Below are 19,626 nucleotides of genomic sequence, written 5' to 3' on the forward strand. Positions count from 1 at the left end.
GAGGACAAAGGATTTGCTAGTATAAATATGGGGACCCAGACCCTAGAACCTTAGATCACTTTTGGGAAACAAGAAGAAACCTTTGCTGAGGAGGGGAACCAGAGAGACTGAGGAGGAGACTATCCCTAAGCTGAGTGCTGTTTGGGGGATTGGCCTGCAGGGGTTGCCTGACTGCCAAAGAAAGGCAAAAGGACTTTTGTGCTACTTTCATTCAACTTGTGAAGGATCTCCAAGGGCTTGAGATAGAGCTTGCCTCCTGCTGAAGTCTCAGGGACAACAGACTTCACCACCCAGCTCCCCAAGAGTTCTTTTGAAGTGCCCGCTGTTGTGTTGAGCCTTCTGATGGACTGCGTGTCGCAAAGAGCTGGAAGCTCGACTCACGAAGGAGAAGCATGTCGCTGCCGCAGCCGCTGTCCTCGCATCACTGAAGAAGGGTGTTGGCGCTGTCGCTTGGCAACGCAGAAGTTCCTCGCAGCGCCGGAGAAGAGGATCGACGTTGCATCAAACGCTGCGGCATCATCGGAGAAGCGTGTCACCACCACAGCCGCTGTTGTCGTATCACTGAAGAAGGGTATTGCCGCTGCATCGGTTGCATCACATCGCTGAAGCGCCTCGCATCACCGGAGAAGAGGATCGACGTTGCATCAGACAACGCTGCATCACCGGAAAGCGTGTCACAGGGCCTGTCGCGGCTCAGAAGAATCGTTGAGTCACGGCACAGCCGTTGGGCGGGCACGCATCGTGTCGCATCATGAAGAAGACACCATCTTAGTTTCATTGTACCGGATCTTCATCGCATCACGGCACTGCTGGTCGCATCGCCACGGAAGCGCAGTAAGAAACCGACGCATCACCTTCCCACGCTGAGAAGAACCGACGCATCCCCTATGCATCAGTAGGGACCCGACGCATCACCGTTCTTGCGTGTAAGGAACCGACATCACCTTCCCAGAAATACTTTCGTTGTATAGCGTTACGCATCCAAAGGTACTGTGACCTCAAAGTGTCGCATTTTACATCTTTAGAGAACTAAGCTAATTCTACCATTTTTGAAGTACTGTATTGTGGATTTTTGTTGTTTGTGGTCTTGTCTTAAGTCTATATAAAAATACTTATTTTTATACTACAACTTGTGTGGTGTCCATCTGTAGTGTTGTCACTGGGTTACTGTATGTGTTCACAAATGCTTTACACACTGCCTCTGAGATAAGCCTGCCTGCTCGTGCCAAGCTACCAAGGTGGTGAGCAGGGGTTATTTTAGGAGTGTACCCCCTTAGCCTGTCTAGATGCAAGGGTCCTTATTTGTCAAAGGTACCTACCTCTGCCAACTAGAGACCCCCAAATTTAACAGTTGGCAAAAAGGTGGCCAAGAGGGACATAGCTCCAGGTTGGGGTAATGCCAATCACCAGACTAAATCAAAACATTACATAGGAATGGATCAATATATGGGTACAGAAAGGATGGTCTATAAAGTAGAGGTGCCTTACACAAGTTCATAAAGATCTGGAGACATATGCATTGCACATTTTGAGCTGGAATGAATTGGGAAATAATGGGACCCGAGTAGTTGTGACTCGCCTAGTAACTGATGGAGGACAGACATTTGGAGCATGAGTGTAAGTGGTGCGAGGTCCATGAGATGGGATGTGTGGTTTGGGGGATTTTCCATCCTCAGTGCCCTTTCGCCAGTCTGATGAGTGACAGATGTGTGGAGGGTAATTTGGAATAGTGGAATCATGGTCACAGCTGACTTCTGAGCCTCAAACAGTGTTAAAAAAAGGTTGTGGTGTCATTTTTTAGCATTTGAGTGTGATTAGAGAGGTTCCATCCATAATTTGATGGCCTGTGGTGTTGAAAGCACTGCTAGATAACAAGGGTATAAGAAGACAGGAATGGGCACAAGTGAAGGGGATGACATGAAATTTTAAATGTCAGCACCATAAAATTTGTGAAGTAGGATATGGCTGTCGTTTGAGAACAGTGCTATTTGCTTGAAAGTAAAAAAAAACAATAACTGCATTGTAAATAAAGACATGCGTTTTACATTTTTACTATAAAGGTTTCCCTCTCTATTTTAAAAATCGCAAAGAAGTAGTAAAGTTACAAGTGTGGAGTCTCTGCACTCGGGGCAGCATCTCGGTCCGGCGCACTGCAGAGAGTGTGCAGTGCGGAGATTCTCCCATGAGTGAAGCGACTCAGCCCTCTGAACTTTATTGCACATTAGTCCCTTTGTGAATCGAGCCCTAAGCCTTCATTTAAGGGTCTCACCATATGTTCAATCATGTCTGCGAGATCAAACGTTATGCATATAATCAGAAGCCAGAGTCATAAAACATGCTATCTTGTAATGTGCCATACACTGTCATTACCTTTCTGTTTGCGAAAGGTACCAGTTACCGGAAGCAGTAAAAAAAACTTTGACTAAACTCACCTTGGTGAAAGAGCTCCCCAGTTTGACAAGCGGCACAGAGGGGAATTCTCGCTTTTCACTCATGGTCAAGGATCCAGCATTAAGACTATACAAGTTGGACATTACGAGCAGAAGATCAGATGAGGTCTTCACGGGTAAGAAACGGCTGCGGGGTACATTGATTCCCATTGAATTCTCAAAACTTTTGATTGCCGCTCCCACCGCCGTCTCCAACTGAATAACATTTAAGCCTCCATCTAAAGTCTGCAGAACAAACAGAAAAAGGTACAGTGCATGTTTTAATACTATCCACGGCATGTTTTAATACGATCAAATCTATTGCCACTTCCCCTTTAAATAAGCACCATTAGCCTTCATGCACTATTGAATACAGGAAGCACATGTTTGAGTTCCAGGCCCTTTAAGAATAGTAGGACCTGCCCCAAACTTAATTGTTTACTTAATTAGGTTTTCTGTGTCCTCTACTTCTTCCATTCAGAAAATATTGAAACAACATGGTCAGCATTAGAATATGTACTATAGCCACAACCTTCATCAATGGCCAGTATGAATTAACAAGTGTCTTACCTTCAAGCTCTCATACAAGTGCTATGTCGTAGGGAATTTTCCAAGAAATATGAAGCATACTGGCTAGAAGTGAATGGGTGCACCACAAAATTCTAGTTAATCGTATGCAGTCCGTTTTGTTATATGCAGTGATGCTGTTCTCCAGACTAGCTGAGCAGCAATATCACTTTGTCTGCAAAGCATACTGTATATGAAGCAACTGATCACAGATGTGCCGCTAACTAATGATGTGGCACTACAGGACAGATCCCCTAGTAAACCCTTCATCAAGAAGAAATCAATAATCAAAGGTAATTCAATTTTACATTCTGAGCATTAGATCGCAGTTTTTCTTAGTAGGAGTAGGTGAATAGCAACATATTACCTATTCTATAGTCTGCCAGAGGCACTGAAAGATTTTGCAAGATTGGAGAAGACACTGTACAGGGCAGTAAGGCATTTCAAGATAAGACTGTAGTTACTGCAACAATTGCTGCTGTTTATTGAGGAGCAAAGGGCTGGTACCCAGCTGGTGCCCCCTGCGCTCATTGAGAAAAGTGTGGGGTGACCAGCAATATCAAAGGCGAGGCAGCGAGATCTAAGAGTATGAGCATAGACAAGAACAGAGGAGAGGATAGGATAGGATAGGATAGTGGAATGAAGGGTCCCGCACACAGGAGAGGGTTGAGTAGTCGGTTAGAGGACAGGCAGCAGGGCGAAGGGAAACGCAGTGGAAACTGTTGGATGAAAGAGGCAAAGATTTGATTATGGGAGGACGAAATGGGTAGGGGTGGCACAGGGTGAATTAGCTGCTTTCATAAGAGGAAACGTTTGTTAGGAGGATGTTGTGTTAAATCGTAATAATGTAATTGGGCAGGGTTGTGGTGAGTGAGGACTTGAGCACTGTGGACTAATTGCAGTGTTAATCTTCGAGCACATGTAGCAGGGTGAAGACATGAGCAGATAACGATAAACAATAGAACACTGATAATTGAAGATGATGGAGAGAGTAAAGAGCTGAAGGTTTGCACAGAGTGCTGGAAGGTGGGAGGTAATGAGGTCCTGGAAATGGATAGATTTGACACTGCCTAGATCATTATGCAGTGTATGAAGGGCTTGCTTATTAACCGAGAGGTCAGCAGTGGATATGTGCTTTCGCCATTTGTGTAATGCTGTCCTCATTCACTGTTATGAGCTCTGATTTCAAGTGTAATCCATGGCGGTGGCCAGTCTTTGGTACATGGTAGATAACTCAAGTTAAAGAATTTTCTGAGTGTCACAGAAGCAGATGTATGAGCTGTAGTGCAAGACTGAAGTGAGGTCTTTATGAAGATCATGTGGAAAGCAGTGAGAGCAGTGGGGGACTGTTCTCTACAGCAGATAGGTGACACTGTATTAGTGAAGATAGTACGCGGGAGAGTGATCGACAAGGAGGTGAACTGATCTGCATGTGAAATGTGTGAGGGCAGGTGGAGCGAAGATGGGTTTAGATTTGGATAAAGCGTTTGAAATTAGCATACAATTGGGGATTACCTTGCTTGTGGGTGGGACTAAGGAAGGTGTCATTTGAGGAGTGATCAGACAGAAGCGGAGACACTGCCCAACACAACAGTAAAGTATTTTGGCAAGTTATGGTCACACCAGTGAAAGCAGAATCGCTTGGTGAAGGCAATAAATACTTGTGTTGCATAATTTCCGCCAGCTGTAACTGAAAGCCATTACTATATAGTTACAGAGACAAATGCGTTTCTAAGGGCCCCGATGTAGGTAATCCCAGATTACAGATTCTTAAATACTGAATCATACCGATTCGGTATTTAAGAACTGGCAATCGGGATGTAGGTAATTTTACCGAATTAATTACCGAATCGGTATGATTCGGTAATTAATGAATCGGTATTTACCGATTCTGTAATTGCCATTGACTCCTATGGGCCTTGAGGCCCATAGGAATCTATGTCAATTACCGAATCGGTATATACCGATTCGGTAAATTTACCGAATTTACAAGGGGGACATGGTGTCAATTTGACACCCTGTTGCACCCCTCAATTGTGCATGGGTGCACATGTTGCAGGCATACATGCCCTTTAGACATGTATGTCTGCAACTTAATTTACCACCAACTTCTAGTTGGTGGTAAATTAAGAATTCTAAAACCCCTGTAGCACTGATTACAGTGCTACCTACATGTCAAAATACAGATTCGGTAATTATACCGACTCGGTATTTTACAGATTCGGTAAAATTACCAAATCTGTATTTTAACATGCTTCTACATCTCATTTTCCAAATACCGGTCGGTAACGGCCGAAATTACCGAATTTCGGCCGTTACCGACCGGTATTTGCCTACCTACATCTGGCCCCAGATGTTGGGAGTGGAAGGGGCTTATGGTGCGAGACTAATGAGAAAACATTATCACCCGTAATAAAACCCTGAACAAGGAGAGTAAGATCACATAGATATACTTTACTAAGGTAATACCTAAAAATACAAAACAAAGGTTAGATTGGTTTTGTAATAACAATAAAATCATGAGTCTTAGGACCTGGAAGGCCAGTGCAATCAGGAGTGAAATACGGACAGTATTGGAGCATGCTGGTATGAATTAGGTTCAGGATCTTTTGAGGCACCTTTAAAAATACATTTTAATACAAGTAAAAGAGATCGCTCCTTTAAAGGAATACTAAAAAAAAAAAAGGACTTCATTGTGCTCGTTGTTCACTCTTTCTGTGCTTCAGCGAGGAAACAGTGAAGCTCATACAAAATGATTCACAGACTCGCTGCTTTTAATGCAAGCATTAGAAGTTTTAGAAATAGTTTAAATAATAAACACCAACCGTATAAAACATACAATGTCTAAATAATATGTACACATTTTCCACGTCTGCTATAGCTATATATATATAGTCTGTGAATCATTTTGTATGAGCTTCACTGTTTCCTCGCTGAAGCACAGAAAGAGTGAACAACGAGCACAATTAAGTCCTTTTTTTTTTAGTATTCCTTTAAAGGAGCTATCTCTTTTACTTGTATTAAAATGTATTTTTAAAGGTGCCTCAAAAGATCCTGAACCTATATATATATATATATATATATATATATATATATATATATATATATATATATATATATATATATATATATATATATATAGCTATAGCAAGAAAAATAACAGACCTTCCCTCTAACGAGCACCAGATACATAGCTTCTATATTTCTTTAAAAAAAATAGCAACTGTCCTTCTTACCTTGGGGTTAACAATGATTTCCATATCAATTGAATTCTGCAACCTTTTAATTGCCCGCAAGGAAATCCACAAATTGTTTGTGTTGAAAATTTTAAACTTTGAGACCGACTTGAACTCGTCCACGTGTTGCTTCGGAACTTGAGCAATTTCAACCAGCCTCAGTTTTCCTTCATATTGCGTGAGCGTACCACCCTGGGAGGGAACAAAGAAGACAGGAAAAATGTAGGTTTTACTTCCTGAAGGTATCCCAGACTTGATCAAGATTGACACAATGATACTGTAGACATCTTGCTAGCATAGATACACTTGCTAACCTCGAGACCAGAGCCTGCAACGATAAATCTCTCTCCATCAGTTGCATGTAATATCCCATAAGTAGATTTTTACGTGTTTGAATTTATTTTGCAAAAGTAACACTCATTTGTACCGCAAAGGGCTGTACAAAGCAGCAATATGCTGTGTCAGGCCACTGGTGGTGGAAAGGAAAAGAGATGTCCGGTGATAGAGGAGGGACCACACTGCTAGAATATAACACATGGTCATTACAATTGTGTCACAGAGCGACGTGCATTATAAGGTGGGCTCTAGGGGTAGGTGGGGCCTTGTGATGAGGTTAGTTCATCCCTTTTGGCCCCGGATTTGTGTCCTGAAGGCCGATGGGGGAAAGTGGGATTACTTTGACGTTGACTGGGCAGAAAATCCAGAGCAGGGGGTGCTAGCAGTTCAAAGGGCATGCACGTGGATAGACCGCAGAGTGAGTGGGAACAATACAATGGCGAAGGTGTGCAGAGGGTGGAGCACTTTAGAGCACACTGGAAAAGATTCTTGTATGTAGAAAGGTGTGGTGCCTTGTACTGCTGTGCAACGCAGTATGACGAATTTAACGGTCCTGATTTTCACAGAAAGCCAGCAAAATGTTCTTGAATGACCCCAGATCTCAATCTGCATCCAGAGCTACCAACTAGCTCCGTGGTTTTAACCGTTTTAAGACCTGTATGTCCAAGGTATTTAGCTGGATGCAAGCAAACTGTTTAAAACTGAACGGCAGCAAGACAGAGGTCCTACTCTTGGGAACTAACCCTCTAGGCTCGTCGCCGACATGGTGGCCCTCTGAGTTGGGTGAATGTCCTGAACCAGTCTCCAAAGTCAGAAACCATGGGGTGATTTTCGATGATCGGCTAACATTTAATAGTCAGATCAATGCCCTTACAGAAAGGTTTTGGGCCACCCTTAAGCTGATCAGAAAGATCCGAGCTTTTATTCCCCCAGAGTCATTGAAAACAGTGGTAACTGCTCTTGCAATATCCAAATTGGATTATGGCAATGCACTGTACCTTGGAATCCAACAGCAATATCTAAGCAAGCTTCAACGTTTGCAGAACGCGGCAGCAAGGTTAATTCTGAATATTCCCAGACACGAATCAGTAACCCAACAATTGGTGCCACTTCACTGGCTGCTTGTTAGAAAAAGAAAAGCTTTCAAGGCACTTTGCATTGCATTTAACGCACTTCATGGCAGAGGTCCACTCTATCTGACCTCCAGAGTAAAATACTATGCCCCCACGAGGAATCTCAGATCAGTTAGTCACAAATTGTTGCAAGCAGCCAGATTCAAACAAGTTCGATGGGGTTGCAGATGTTTCTTGGTAAGAGTGACCAAACTCTGGAACATCCTACCCATCTCGATTAAAAGCAGTTCGAGCCTCCATGTGTTCAGAAAATCCTTAAAGACCTGCCTTTTCCAAACCAACATTTAATACACACATACATTTCCTCTGATGCCAATTTCTCTAGTGTCAGCTCCATGCGCCTCCGGGCATTCGTTGCGCTTTATATATTTTTAAATCAAATCAATCAAATCACATTGGTTGCCTGTAAATAAACGTATAGTGTTTAAAGTTCTGTGCATAGCCTACAAGGCTCTTCATGAACAGGGCCCTGTCTTCTTGAAGGAGAATCTGACATGGTACCTGCTAAAGAGGACTCTTCGTTCCAGCTTTTCCAGCAATTCGGTTGTACACCCCCCCCTTCAAGTGCTCCTCCTGGGGAAGGTGGGGTTTTGTCACTTGAACTGCCATGAATTGGAATAGATTGACCCAGGACCTTAAAACTGCCACCTCTCTTAGGTTTTAGGAAATCTTTTAAAATCTGGCTATTTAGACAAATGTTTTCTGCGCTCCTCTGATCTCATCACAATAGCGCCAAAATGGCCCCAGGGATACGTTGCACTTAAGTTATTTCATTCATTCAAACCGTGTGGGTGTAGGAGAAACTCGCTTTTGGGCAATCATGTTGATAAATTTGTAGAAAGCAAAACTTAGGATGTTTTCAAGGTGAGGTGGGAGTTGCTTCTCCGTTTACTCGTTACCCAGGTGCTGAGCGGTTGTTTGGTAGAGTTTTAGATGAGTTAAACATTGGGGCACAGAGGGCCAAACAGTGTCGGTGATTGTGGAGCGGCTCCAAAATATTATGGAACTAAGGAGGGAGGTAAAGGATGGGAAGAAAGTCTGTGTCTTGTCACAGAAGAGGTTATAGGAGAAGGCATAGACAATAAGATATCACAGATGACGATGGGGTGTAAGGAAACAGTAGAGGGACCAGGTGTGAGTCCGGGGGAACAACCACTTGTGGGGAAGATTTCTAGAAATGCAAAGAGATAGGATATATTGTATGGAAATGAGGAGAACCAATTGAGTGCTGAGTAGGTGATTGTTGGGAATCTGGCACAATGAAATAGCTGACCGCCTCAAGCACATTTGAGTTGCTGAGGAGAAGAACATTGAAAAAAATTAATATGATGGACAGTGGTAGTGAAACTGTCCCCCTGTGTTTAGACAGTTACATAACACAGATTTCAGGGGGCTGTAAGTATTGTTAGAGGTTAAAGTAAAGGTTGAGTTGATTTTGCTGAAGTGCAGGTTAGGATGGTTTTCCAAAATAGGTAGATCTTGAGGCAAAATCGAATGTAGTAAGGACAGCTTACGTAGGGAAAGTCGCAATGCAGAAAGGAATAAGATCATTGTGAATATGCTCAAGGTAGCCAGAAGATAAAGACAAGCTGGAAATTGTTTTACGAACATGGGGCAGGTTAACGGAAGGGAAGGGTGTGGGATGTAATGAATGATGGCACAGTCTGCAAAAGAGGTTGATAGTTTGAGGGAAGTGGGTCAGTGCTTCAGATGCAATGCTGAGGTCAAGGCGTTCTACAGGAGTGTGTGTGTGGCTGAAGCGGCCTCTCTGGACAGAGGTGTATGAAATATTTGGAAGGGTCTTTTGGAGTCAATCCAGGCTTCAGTGATGGCGGTGAAAGGAGGGATGGGCGTTTAGGAGTCAAAATGGTCACTGATAAAATCTCTCTCTCAACAGGCCTTACAGGCATTCCCATGAAATAAAGAATATGCAAGAGTATTTACATTCTTAAAAGGTAACCAAGGGACAGTGGCAATGCACGAGGTGCAAGGCTGAGGTGAAAGTGTGAACAGCGAGGGGGTGGGAGGGTAAATTACAAATTATCAAGTAGACCAATGGCGCTGGGCAGAAAGAAACAAAGGGGAAGATGAAGGTGGTGGGTGTGGAAAGTACAGAGTTACTTCTTCCCGCCTCAGACTTTCCCGGATCAGGTTCCCATGCATCGTCCTGGCCTCGAAAGCACCAGGATCTCTCTCACTCTGGCAATTTATTCATGCCTGTGCAGTTAACTCCGCAGTAGCGGATGTCAGTCTTCCTCATTGAATAGGACTCTCCAGATGTGTCCGCCATTCCTCTGCCTGGTCCATCATCTCTTGCTCCAACTACATGTTATCCTGGGCTTCTCACTTGTGCTTGCAGATGCACCATGTTTCAGTCACTTCTGTATTTCCATTCATCCGGAGCAATCCGCATAGGATCAAAAGCTAGACAGAGAAGGAGCAAGCCTTTAGCACAGGATTCGACCATCGACCATCTATGCCACTTTCAAGCCCTGATCAGTAAGATAAGTAACACAGGAAGATTATAAGCCCTTTATTCCGTCTAGGCTACTAGTGCATGTGGAATCACTTGGCTTTAGGCTTGTTGGAGAAAAATAACAGACATGGACCTCCTTGAAACTGCGAGAGTGAACTTGCTGCCTGAATATTTCACATTATCTTCCAAGCAAGATGCTCAATTGCCAAGAATGTCAATTACAAAAAATATAAGCTTACAAATCGTAAGCAAGCACTTTAAAAAGGCCCTTTCTTTAAAAGCGGCTGGTTTTTCAAGGGCTTAACACACTAGAGAATGTAAAAACAAATGATTTTAGTCATGTACTCTTTGGCCAGTTTGTAACTGTGCATGAATTAAAAGTTGCACACATAGCAGAATTCCTTTTATCAAAAACAGTTCATGTTTCACTGCACGTTGAAATTGAGTTGTTGTTCTGCAGGTGTGACTCAAAAGGACTGCGAGGTGAACACATATTTAAAAAATTGCCTATGTTCCCAAGGCTCAAAAATAACCCCGAAAACTATTACTGTAGTGACTTAGGACACTGCAATGTTCTGTTTCTTTTCTGCAAATAAAGGTAGAGAAAAGCACCTGCAATGAAGAGTAATAGAAATTCATCCATAAGGGTAACACATTCGATAAGAAAAAGTTTATTTCACGCATCTGTTCAAATGCCCATGGCCATCCAAAAATAGTGAGAACAAGTGTCAAACAAGATGATATTTTAGAGCCTTTGATGTAGCAACAAACAGAATAGAAAAGCGAGGCTTGGCAAACGAATAGGCGCTGCCTTTAAAATGCAGTGGCACAGCTATTGTCTTTGCCAATGCTTATTTGCTGTAAAAAAAAATACGGTCAAAACTATTTTGATATGGCTTCCTGTACATTCGTGTGGATGCACGCATAGAGATATTATTTGTTTTCTTCTTCAAAGTATAAAAAAAAAATTCAAGATAGGGAGGTGTGACCAAGGAGGCCAACATGGCGGATGCACCTTAACGTCTCGCCGAGCCCAACGCTCGAGATCCGGCAGTAATCCGGACCACTAACGCATCGATGATCCGGACCACAGGGCACAACCTGTGGAACACCGAAGCAGTGCTCAGGGCGCCCTCCTGGCACACCTGATCCTGGGAATCGGTGAGGACAGCGCCTGGACCGAGGCCTGCTCAGCTGCATGGCGCGAGGGACCAAGTTGCCACGGGCCCACCTTCTGACCAGGTGTTGCCTGAGGGGAGCTCCTCGGAGCAGTGGAGACCACCCTGGACTTCCCTGGGTGTTTAGTTTTCAGAAATATCTGGGTTTGGTAGGTTTACCTTGATGGCCTACTGCCTTTATCATACATTTTCATAATAAACCAATCAGGCATACTATACTGCCTGGATCATTAACTTGCTACGATAAGCAACACAGACATACACTTTGTCACAAGGCAAAAAGTGCCATACAAGCACTGTACTAGAAGCAATCAACGTGTGGATGAAGTCAAAATCTCTCAGTAGTAGTTCTGAGAACTCTTTTACTGTTGATCTCTTAAGAATAGTGACAAGTGCACTGCCAGGCGAGACATAAAAGCTAGTGCCCTCACATCAGCAGTGTAAGGATGCAAGTTATCTAATCAGAACCAATGTATAAAAACAGGCAGAGGTGGTGCAAACCCAAGAAAATGGAGGAAAGCCATCTAATAAGGAGCAGGGAACTGAGCTAGTCAAGAAAGACATACAGTCACGAACAACAGGCAGAGCCAATGTTCACCAAGTTTATCGTGCTGTAGATAACCAATAGCTAAAGATGCCAGGAGGCAAGACAATCACTCTGTTCTTGTGGTTTCTGCTCACCTAATCCAGTTCATTGAAAGCGCGTGGGAGCACTGCTTCTAAATTGTACTGGAAATTCAAGCAAACCCAAATAGCAAGGTCAAAACATGAACATATGATCCTCTTGGCATATCTACAAAAGCTACACACCAACACCTTAAGGACCAACTAACAGAAGGATGGCATTTCAAGGGATTCAGAGCTGTTAGAATGAAAGAATGGGCCAATGCGATCGAACTGGTGGGAGTGCTGGACTAGGAGTCTAGGAGTGCATAAACTAGTACAGTAGGAAAGCTCCTTTCTCTCTTGCTTACTAACAGTTCCACTCCTCACAAGTGAGAAGAGAACAAAGTAGAAAAGAAATCATTAGGTTCGATGGACAGCAATGGCTCGCACTTGATTGTTTGTGCAAATTACCCAAGGGGTGATATGGGCACCAATGACTAACTGTAAAGTGCATACGAGGTAGCCTAGGAAGCTGTACTCAGTTTACATGAATGAGTAGATGAACCAGGAATGCAACAAAATCAATATTCTGATACGGCAATAATAAAGGCATTGACGGTGGAAGTAGCATGCCACATGGCCAGGATCATTCCCTCCTTAGGTGAAAAAGAACCTGTGTGGTATTCTGATAACACCTATCTGTCCATATGAAAACAATATTTGTATCTGATGCACAGAAAGTTTGCAGACTATTCACTCATGGCAAATTAACGAAATCTTTTTTCCAGAAAACCCGTCACGTATCAATACTTTGCATGTGGGGTCAAACCGGGATTCATCCAACACTGTTTCAACATTTGGAACATTCAATCGCTTATAAGGTTCTCTTGTAGGAGGAAACCGAGGCATCAGGTCTCCAATGTTGTGCTGATCTGCAGACAGGCTCCACGTTTGGGGCCTGTCTCGACTTCAGGGTTCCTTCAGACCATGGATCAGTTACAGTGGTGGTTGGTGAACTTTGAAAGTGGTGAGACACAGATATCTGCATACCCTTGCACTGAGCTAGATATCTACCTTAATCACTGGTATTTCATGTTTGTACCTTTTTATCCTGACCCTGCAGGATCTGTGCTCTGCCCTGATCTACTCCCGGTTCGTGCTTTGCCCCTCCTCAGCCATTTTGCCCTCTTCCTATGTTTATTTGGAACAGCCAATAGTTCTATAAATCTGACAAAATTCTGTTTATTATTAATCTTATGATGACTAAATGGTGAGATAAACAATTTTTTGCTTAGAATTCTGGTTTATGGATTTGGATTTCCTATTGTGTTACAAGTCAAAAAAACTGGTTAAAACAAAGGAAAGATACCATTGAAGCAACTTGCAGTAAATGAAGCTTCAAATCGGCAGAATACATGTGAAAGTGTTTTATTGTGTTGACCACCAAAGAGCGCCTCAGAGAGCCAAGAACCAAAAGACTAAAAGAAAAAAAAGACTCTAGCATGCAGCGAAAGCTCAGCAGAAGATTTTCTTGCAGTATGTGCATATGTAAATGGTCTGCCCAGTAGTAATCAAGATTAAGACATGCCAACCCTCCTCTGTCCCTTGGAAGCATTAGTAATGTGTTGGATACACAAGGTTGACTCCTATTCCATATGAAGGTGCAAATGCTAGATTGTAGGGTAATGTCTGATGTGGGAATTGGTGTTGGCAGGGAATAGAAGAGGTATAGCAATCTGGAGAGGAGGCTTGTTTTAAGCACATTTATATGTCCTTGCCACAGTGAGACCCTATAAAATTATTTTTTTTGCATGTCGGACAGTTAATTTTGGACCAGTACTCCACACGTGGGGTGATGTGCAGGCCTAGGTAACGTATGGAAGTTGTCCATTGATAAGAGGTTTAGGTGCTAGTTGAGTTACTACCTTGAGCATCTGCACATTCCTCTGCCGGCATGCGTTACCTGGGCTGCAGAGAGGCTGTGGCCACTGCTATTCATGGGAATTGTGTATCAGACTCAGGGGGCTTGACTGTACACCGTTAGTGGTGATGGAACATGCTCCTGCAGCTTTGCTCCTACACCAATCTGCAGGCAAAGGAGTGCTGGCGCATGTTCAACAGCCACAATGGTGGCATGCCTCTTCTGGCGGATCTCCTGGTAAGAGGGGGGGTGGGGGGGGGCAAGCCGGGGCATTTGAGTGATGAGATCAGGTCACCTAGGCTGCAATTAACTAAGGAAGTGCAGAGAAGGCTTGCTGGCAAATGCCTGCATAGTGTTGATGCTATTTACAAACAAGGTACTTACCTTCAGTAATGCTCTTTCTGGTAGATACGCTAACTGCAGATTCCTCACCTTTTGAATATTCCCCAGGTGTCAGACTGCAGCTGAATACTTTTAAAACAATACTCCTGTGCACCAGTAGGTGGAGTCATGTGGCATTGCAGCGATGTTGTTCCCCCAGAAATGATGCGCAGAACTGCATATAGGTGCCACCCATGCACAGATATCTGTTGCTTTCTATGCAGTCCTCACCTCCAGAGCAAGAGCACAAAAACACATTGGATTTGATCAGTGTGCAGATATTTATTCTTGCCACCTTTTTAGGTGGAAAAGTGCCCAGTTCACAGAACAGGGAGGGTGGGAGGGTTGGTGGGGAATCTGCAGGTAGAAGACTATCTACCAGAAAGAGCGCTACCAAATATATGTAACTTGCTCTTCTGATAAATGCTTGTAGCTGCAGATTACTCACCTTCTGAATATATATAAAACAGTGTCTCCCAGGTGCTGAACTGGCTCAGACCAAATGGTTCTGCAGGACCAAGCAGCGAAAATACCCAATTCGACAGACTTGGCTATCTAGACAGTAGAGCTTTGTGATTGCATCAAGGGACACCCAAGGAGCAGTCTGGAAAATATCCAGAATAGGCGCTCCGTGTGCCAAAGAGGTGTTAGCAGCTTTGGCGGAATGAGACCAAAAAGCCATCTGGGCTGCTCCTTGGCCAATGCGTACCAGATTTTAATGCAGAGCATGATCCACCAAGATATGATCCTCTTCTGCACTACCCTTGGCCTTTTTCGCTCCAGCAAATCCCACAAAGAGTTGACACAATGGTCACTGGTAAATCGATGCAAAAGCTAAAAGTCTTTTTAGGATCCAGCCAATGTGGTCTCTCCTACTCCTTACTGGGGTGAGGTAGAGCGAAGAATTCTGGTAGGGTGATGCTTTCCCAGATATGAGAAGGAGTCAACACCTTCGGAAGAAGGAAGCTCACGTTCTTAGCACTAGCTTGTTTGGGAAGAAAGTAGTGTGTGGCAGGTGGATGGAGAGAGCTTGAAGCTCACCAATCTTGCGCAGATGTTATGGCCACAAGGAACACTATCTTGAGGGAGAGAAGCCATAGTGGACAGCTGTGTAGTGAATTTCAAAAGGAGTATACAATAGCAAGATGAAGACTAAGTTAAGGTCCTACTAGGACATGGTAAGGGGAAAGGGTAGAAGGAAATGCTGCAATTGTTTTAGAAAAGGCATCACAACCTGCGATTTAAATAAAGAAGGCTGATCCTTCAACTGCAAAAAGGCAGAAAGAGCCAAAAGGCACCCTTTAATTGTGCCCAAATCAAGTCCTTGCTGGGCTAGGGTCTACACAAGAAGTAATACTTCAGATAACTTGGCTTTCAATGGGTCAATCTGACGAGTACGGTACTAAATTACAACTAGGGCTCTCGGTTTTCCGTTTAAACTGATTTTTACATAGAAATACAGACGGAATTTTTTTTCCTTTGTCTGTATTTATATGTAAAAACGGGAAAATACTAGAAAATTGCTGCCGTGCTCTAATCCAGAGCCCCTTCTAAAGAGCATCCAATTTCCTTAAAATAGTACACCAGAAACCACGAGCAGCTGACGGTAAACCGCCTAGAGGCTATCACTCAGTATGAGGTTCTACAATGGTTTTGTCACTAGAAACATAGGAAGCCAGATAATCTACAAAGTATTAAACAAGAATAGGGGCGCCAAACTTTTATCCAATATTTTATGTTTTAGTAAGCAGCGCAGCATGCTGCCTATGCCGCGCTGCTTATTAAAAGCATAAAATATTGGAAAATGTTAGTTGGGCGAACCGCACCTTTCCTTGGAGTGGGGCTAGGCGGAGCTTGCATAATGCCCAAAAAGAGTTTGCTGAGTGGCGCCGAATAAAATAAAGGCGTGGCTTGGCAAACTTTTTTGTCAATATGTTATGCTTTCAGTAAGAAGTGGTACAAAAGGGGGTGGTGATGGACGGAGTATCTGAACCAATCAAACACTTACACCCAGTCAACAGATCTGGGTTTAATCCATCACCGTTCTTTAGCCCACTCTGCCACCCCAGTTCAGACATGGCCATATGCAAATCAGTCTGACCCTGTGTCTCATGGGAACAGTCCAGCCCGAACTGCCAAGCCATGCCTTCCCTGGACCGGAAGCGCAGCATGCTCCCTGTGCCGTCCTGCTTAGACGGCGCCTTTCCTTGGTCTGGGGCAATGTTGACAAAGGCAAGCTTTTGCTGCCCAAAAAAAAAAAAAAAATTGAGTTGCAAGAGAGGTATGCAGCGGCTGTGAGCCGCACCCGAGCAATTCACAGGTCTTTAAAAGACCATTTTCATGTTAATGAGGCTTTGTTGCTGTTTCACCTAGAATCTACAACAGTGACACTCAGGCTCCAGCAGAGATGTGCTGCCTTTGCCCTATATTTCCAAGCTCCTTTAGAGCAGGCATTCATGAACTGGAATCTCCATTCTTGCCGTTTCCATCAATGTGAGCATTAAAAGCGGAGGCTTTGGGGTTAATCATTGCCCGGAGCCCGGACGCACTTGGCACAGTAGGGTGAACACCTGGAACTCCAAGGTGCTGCATGCACCATGACGCACTCTCACTGCCTACTGCTGCAGCGCAACAGAGTAGCCTGAAACTGCCCGGCTCGGACTGCCCATGGCTGCATTGATGCAGTGTACTTTGAAATCCATCTGCGTCAACCCCCCACCACTCCAGAGCAGGGCCTGGATGCCCCGCGCCAGGTGGACGCAGACTGCACATGACGCAGCGAATCTAATAAAACCATTTTACAAAGCTGCCTGTAAGCTCCTCTTGGCTCTGTAAAGGTGGGCATTGCAGCTTAGATCACGGAGCCTTTCATACTGTTTTAAAACAAAAGAGAAGGGTGGCCTACATGTTACCCTGCAGTCTTGCTTTTTGTAAACAAGCCTTTTGGCCTATTTAGGTAATTTACTACCCAAATACACCTTTGTGTGCCAGGCTGTTTTATTTCTAAAATGCAGATGGTTCAAAATGTCTTCTCCAGGCACGTTAAAAACATGCACGACATCCCGCTGTGCTAATTGCTCGCCATCTACCAAAGATTCTTCTCTGGAGAGAACACTCAATACGTATCTTTTTAGAGCAGTCTGTGCACCCATTCTTTAAGAAAAAGACACAGGGGCGGTGGGTGACATTTGAAAGTGGTGGGGTGCGCAAAGTGATTTGCATACTGCACCGTAGCGAGCTCTTTTTAATAAAGAAGAAAAATCGTGCATTTTCAAGCAAATTTGAGAAAGCAGGAAAGGTTAATAAAGGAATTGTGAAAGTGCAGTTATTACATTAATAGATGGCATAACATAGGTAGCTGCTTCTTCAGTATAACCACAGAGCTTCATACATTCCGTCCTATTACGCTCAGGGGCTGAATTCAGACTATAAGCCTTTCATGAAAATCTCAGCTCTAAGAGTAGAAGTTGCACAGCAGTTGGGAAACAGCCTTCACAAAGCATTGGGAACCACGCCTTACCTTTACCACGTTTTCATTAGAACGCATGTGACTTTATCACGCATGTCTTTCCACACAGATTATAGTGTTTAGGTGAAACAAAATGTACTTAATATGCCATTTGATCATTAAAATCTGTTTAGTGCCCAAATAGGAACAAAAACTAGAAAACTTTATAACCCATAGGCTACAGGAACGCCTGCTGCTATTTCACTACTGGGACCACAAAAATAGGCTAGGTCTGCCAGACTGCCAACGCACTTCCATATATAGGCCAACAACTGATTTTTCTATTTTTTGTTTTATATAGTGCGAACTAGAACTGAGACATCGGCTATCAGAGCGCTTTACATGATCACCAGTTTCGTTACAGATGGGCACATTTATTTTTGTTAGGCACGGGGAGATTAAATGACTTGCCCAGAATCACAGGATGTTGAGCGTTGTTGCCGAGACTCGAAACCGGTTCCCCAGCTTCGCGGTCAACTGCTCTGGCTGTAAGGCTACATCCTCTCCCCTCATTGTTAAACTCCAGGTGATTGCTTCCTCCTTCATGTAAGAATCTAGAAAGGCCACAGTCAGATTCAAAATAGTTAGGACAGGCTTTAACTTCTGAGCGTGGCCCTCTCACACGTGGACTCACCACAAAACCTCTCTGTCCCACTCTGATTTAGTAGACACCCCACTACCAGGCTCCTCTATAGCTCCCTCTTGCTGCTCCCCCTTTCTCATCCTTGAGATTGGCTTGCTCCCCCAACTCATATTCCTCCGGTCCTCTGTCGACCCCTCCCTGTTTCTTTAAAATTGTTTTTGTTTATTTGTTTTTACTTTTTAGGAGGACACCGAGCTGCAATTTGCTACCAGGCCACTTCTTTCCCTAAATTAACTTTCTCTCACCTTTATTTTTAGAATTTACCTCAACCTTAGAATCTGCTATCATGCAACTGTAAATGAAAATAAAGTGGATGCTGTTTCACGACATATGTGCGCACATACATACATCATCAGGGTTCAAAAGCAAGACCTGTTGGTTTTGCCATTGCGTTTTGAATAAGTCTTCAGATAATAATTGTTTGATTCCCTCAAACGGTAGCTACTGTTAGAATAATCAATTCAATCCACGTCTGATGTTCACTACTTCCAGCCCTGGAGGTGGTGTTGTTCCATTTTGCACAAAGTTACTAATTGACTGCAGGTCTTACACACAGGGAAACTGGAATTATGTAATTGTGCGACAGCAACGTTGTTCGCATAGTTCTAGATTTGCTGCATTTACCATATAGGCCCACAACCTAGATATTTTCCTGAAAAAACGATATAATAGCTCATTAGAGTTACTACATATGTGTGTTCGACTGCGTATAAATTGACAACGCAGCCTTTTCAATTTCCCACTTTCTCCCATCCTGTAATGCTTGTTTTGAGTTAAGCATGTGACCCAGGAAGTAGTTTGGGCACAGACCACTAGGCTGTTATTATGTTTTTACTCTGGCACATTCCACCTCCTTGGCATAAGTGGTTCTGGTACAATGCAGGCCTTCTTCGTTTGCTGTCAAGACTTCCCTTAAGACTCTCAAAAAGCTTCACCAGCAGGTCCCAGCCTTCACATCTAGTACAACCTGCATGCTGATAAACCACTATATCCTGCCCTGGCAAGGTTTTTAACTCTCCACACCTTCTAAAATCAGATAGAACATTTGCTGCACTATTTTCGCCATCATGGAAACCACCCACATCGATCACAATTATGCGATCAAAGGACACATATATTTAGTTAAGACTGTTCAATCCTCTTCTCTAATGGCCCGATGTCAAATGTGTTCCCCATTCTTTGTCGATGGAAACACGTGTTAGTATCTAGGGG

The 19,626-nt window shown here is 43.6% G+C and overlaps 1 protein-coding gene across 2 annotated transcripts in view; it reads right to left on the minus strand.

Moving 5' to 3' along the window:
* The window catches only part of UGP2 (UDP-glucose pyrophosphorylase 2), a 476,638-nt gene that overhangs the window by 52,521 nt on the left and 404,491 nt on the right, over window positions 1–19,626 (minus strand). For both annotated transcript variants that reach the window (XM_078649432.1, XM_078649433.1), the window contains exons 7-8: window positions 6,233–6,424; window positions 2,433–2,675 (exon numbers count right to left, since the gene is read on the minus strand). In XM_078649432.1, the coding sequence (XP_078505558.1) occupies window positions 2,433–2,675; window positions 6,233–6,424 (435 nt within the window). The remainder of the gene's footprint in view (window positions 1–2,432; window positions 2,676–6,232; window positions 6,425–19,626) is intronic.

The sequence above is a fragment of the Lissotriton helveticus genome, chromosome 6 (genome assembly GCF_964261635.1).
Source record: "Lissotriton helveticus chromosome 6, aLisHel1.1, whole genome shotgun sequence".
NCBI lineage: Eukaryota > Metazoa > Chordata > Amphibia > Caudata > Salamandridae > Lissotriton > Lissotriton helveticus.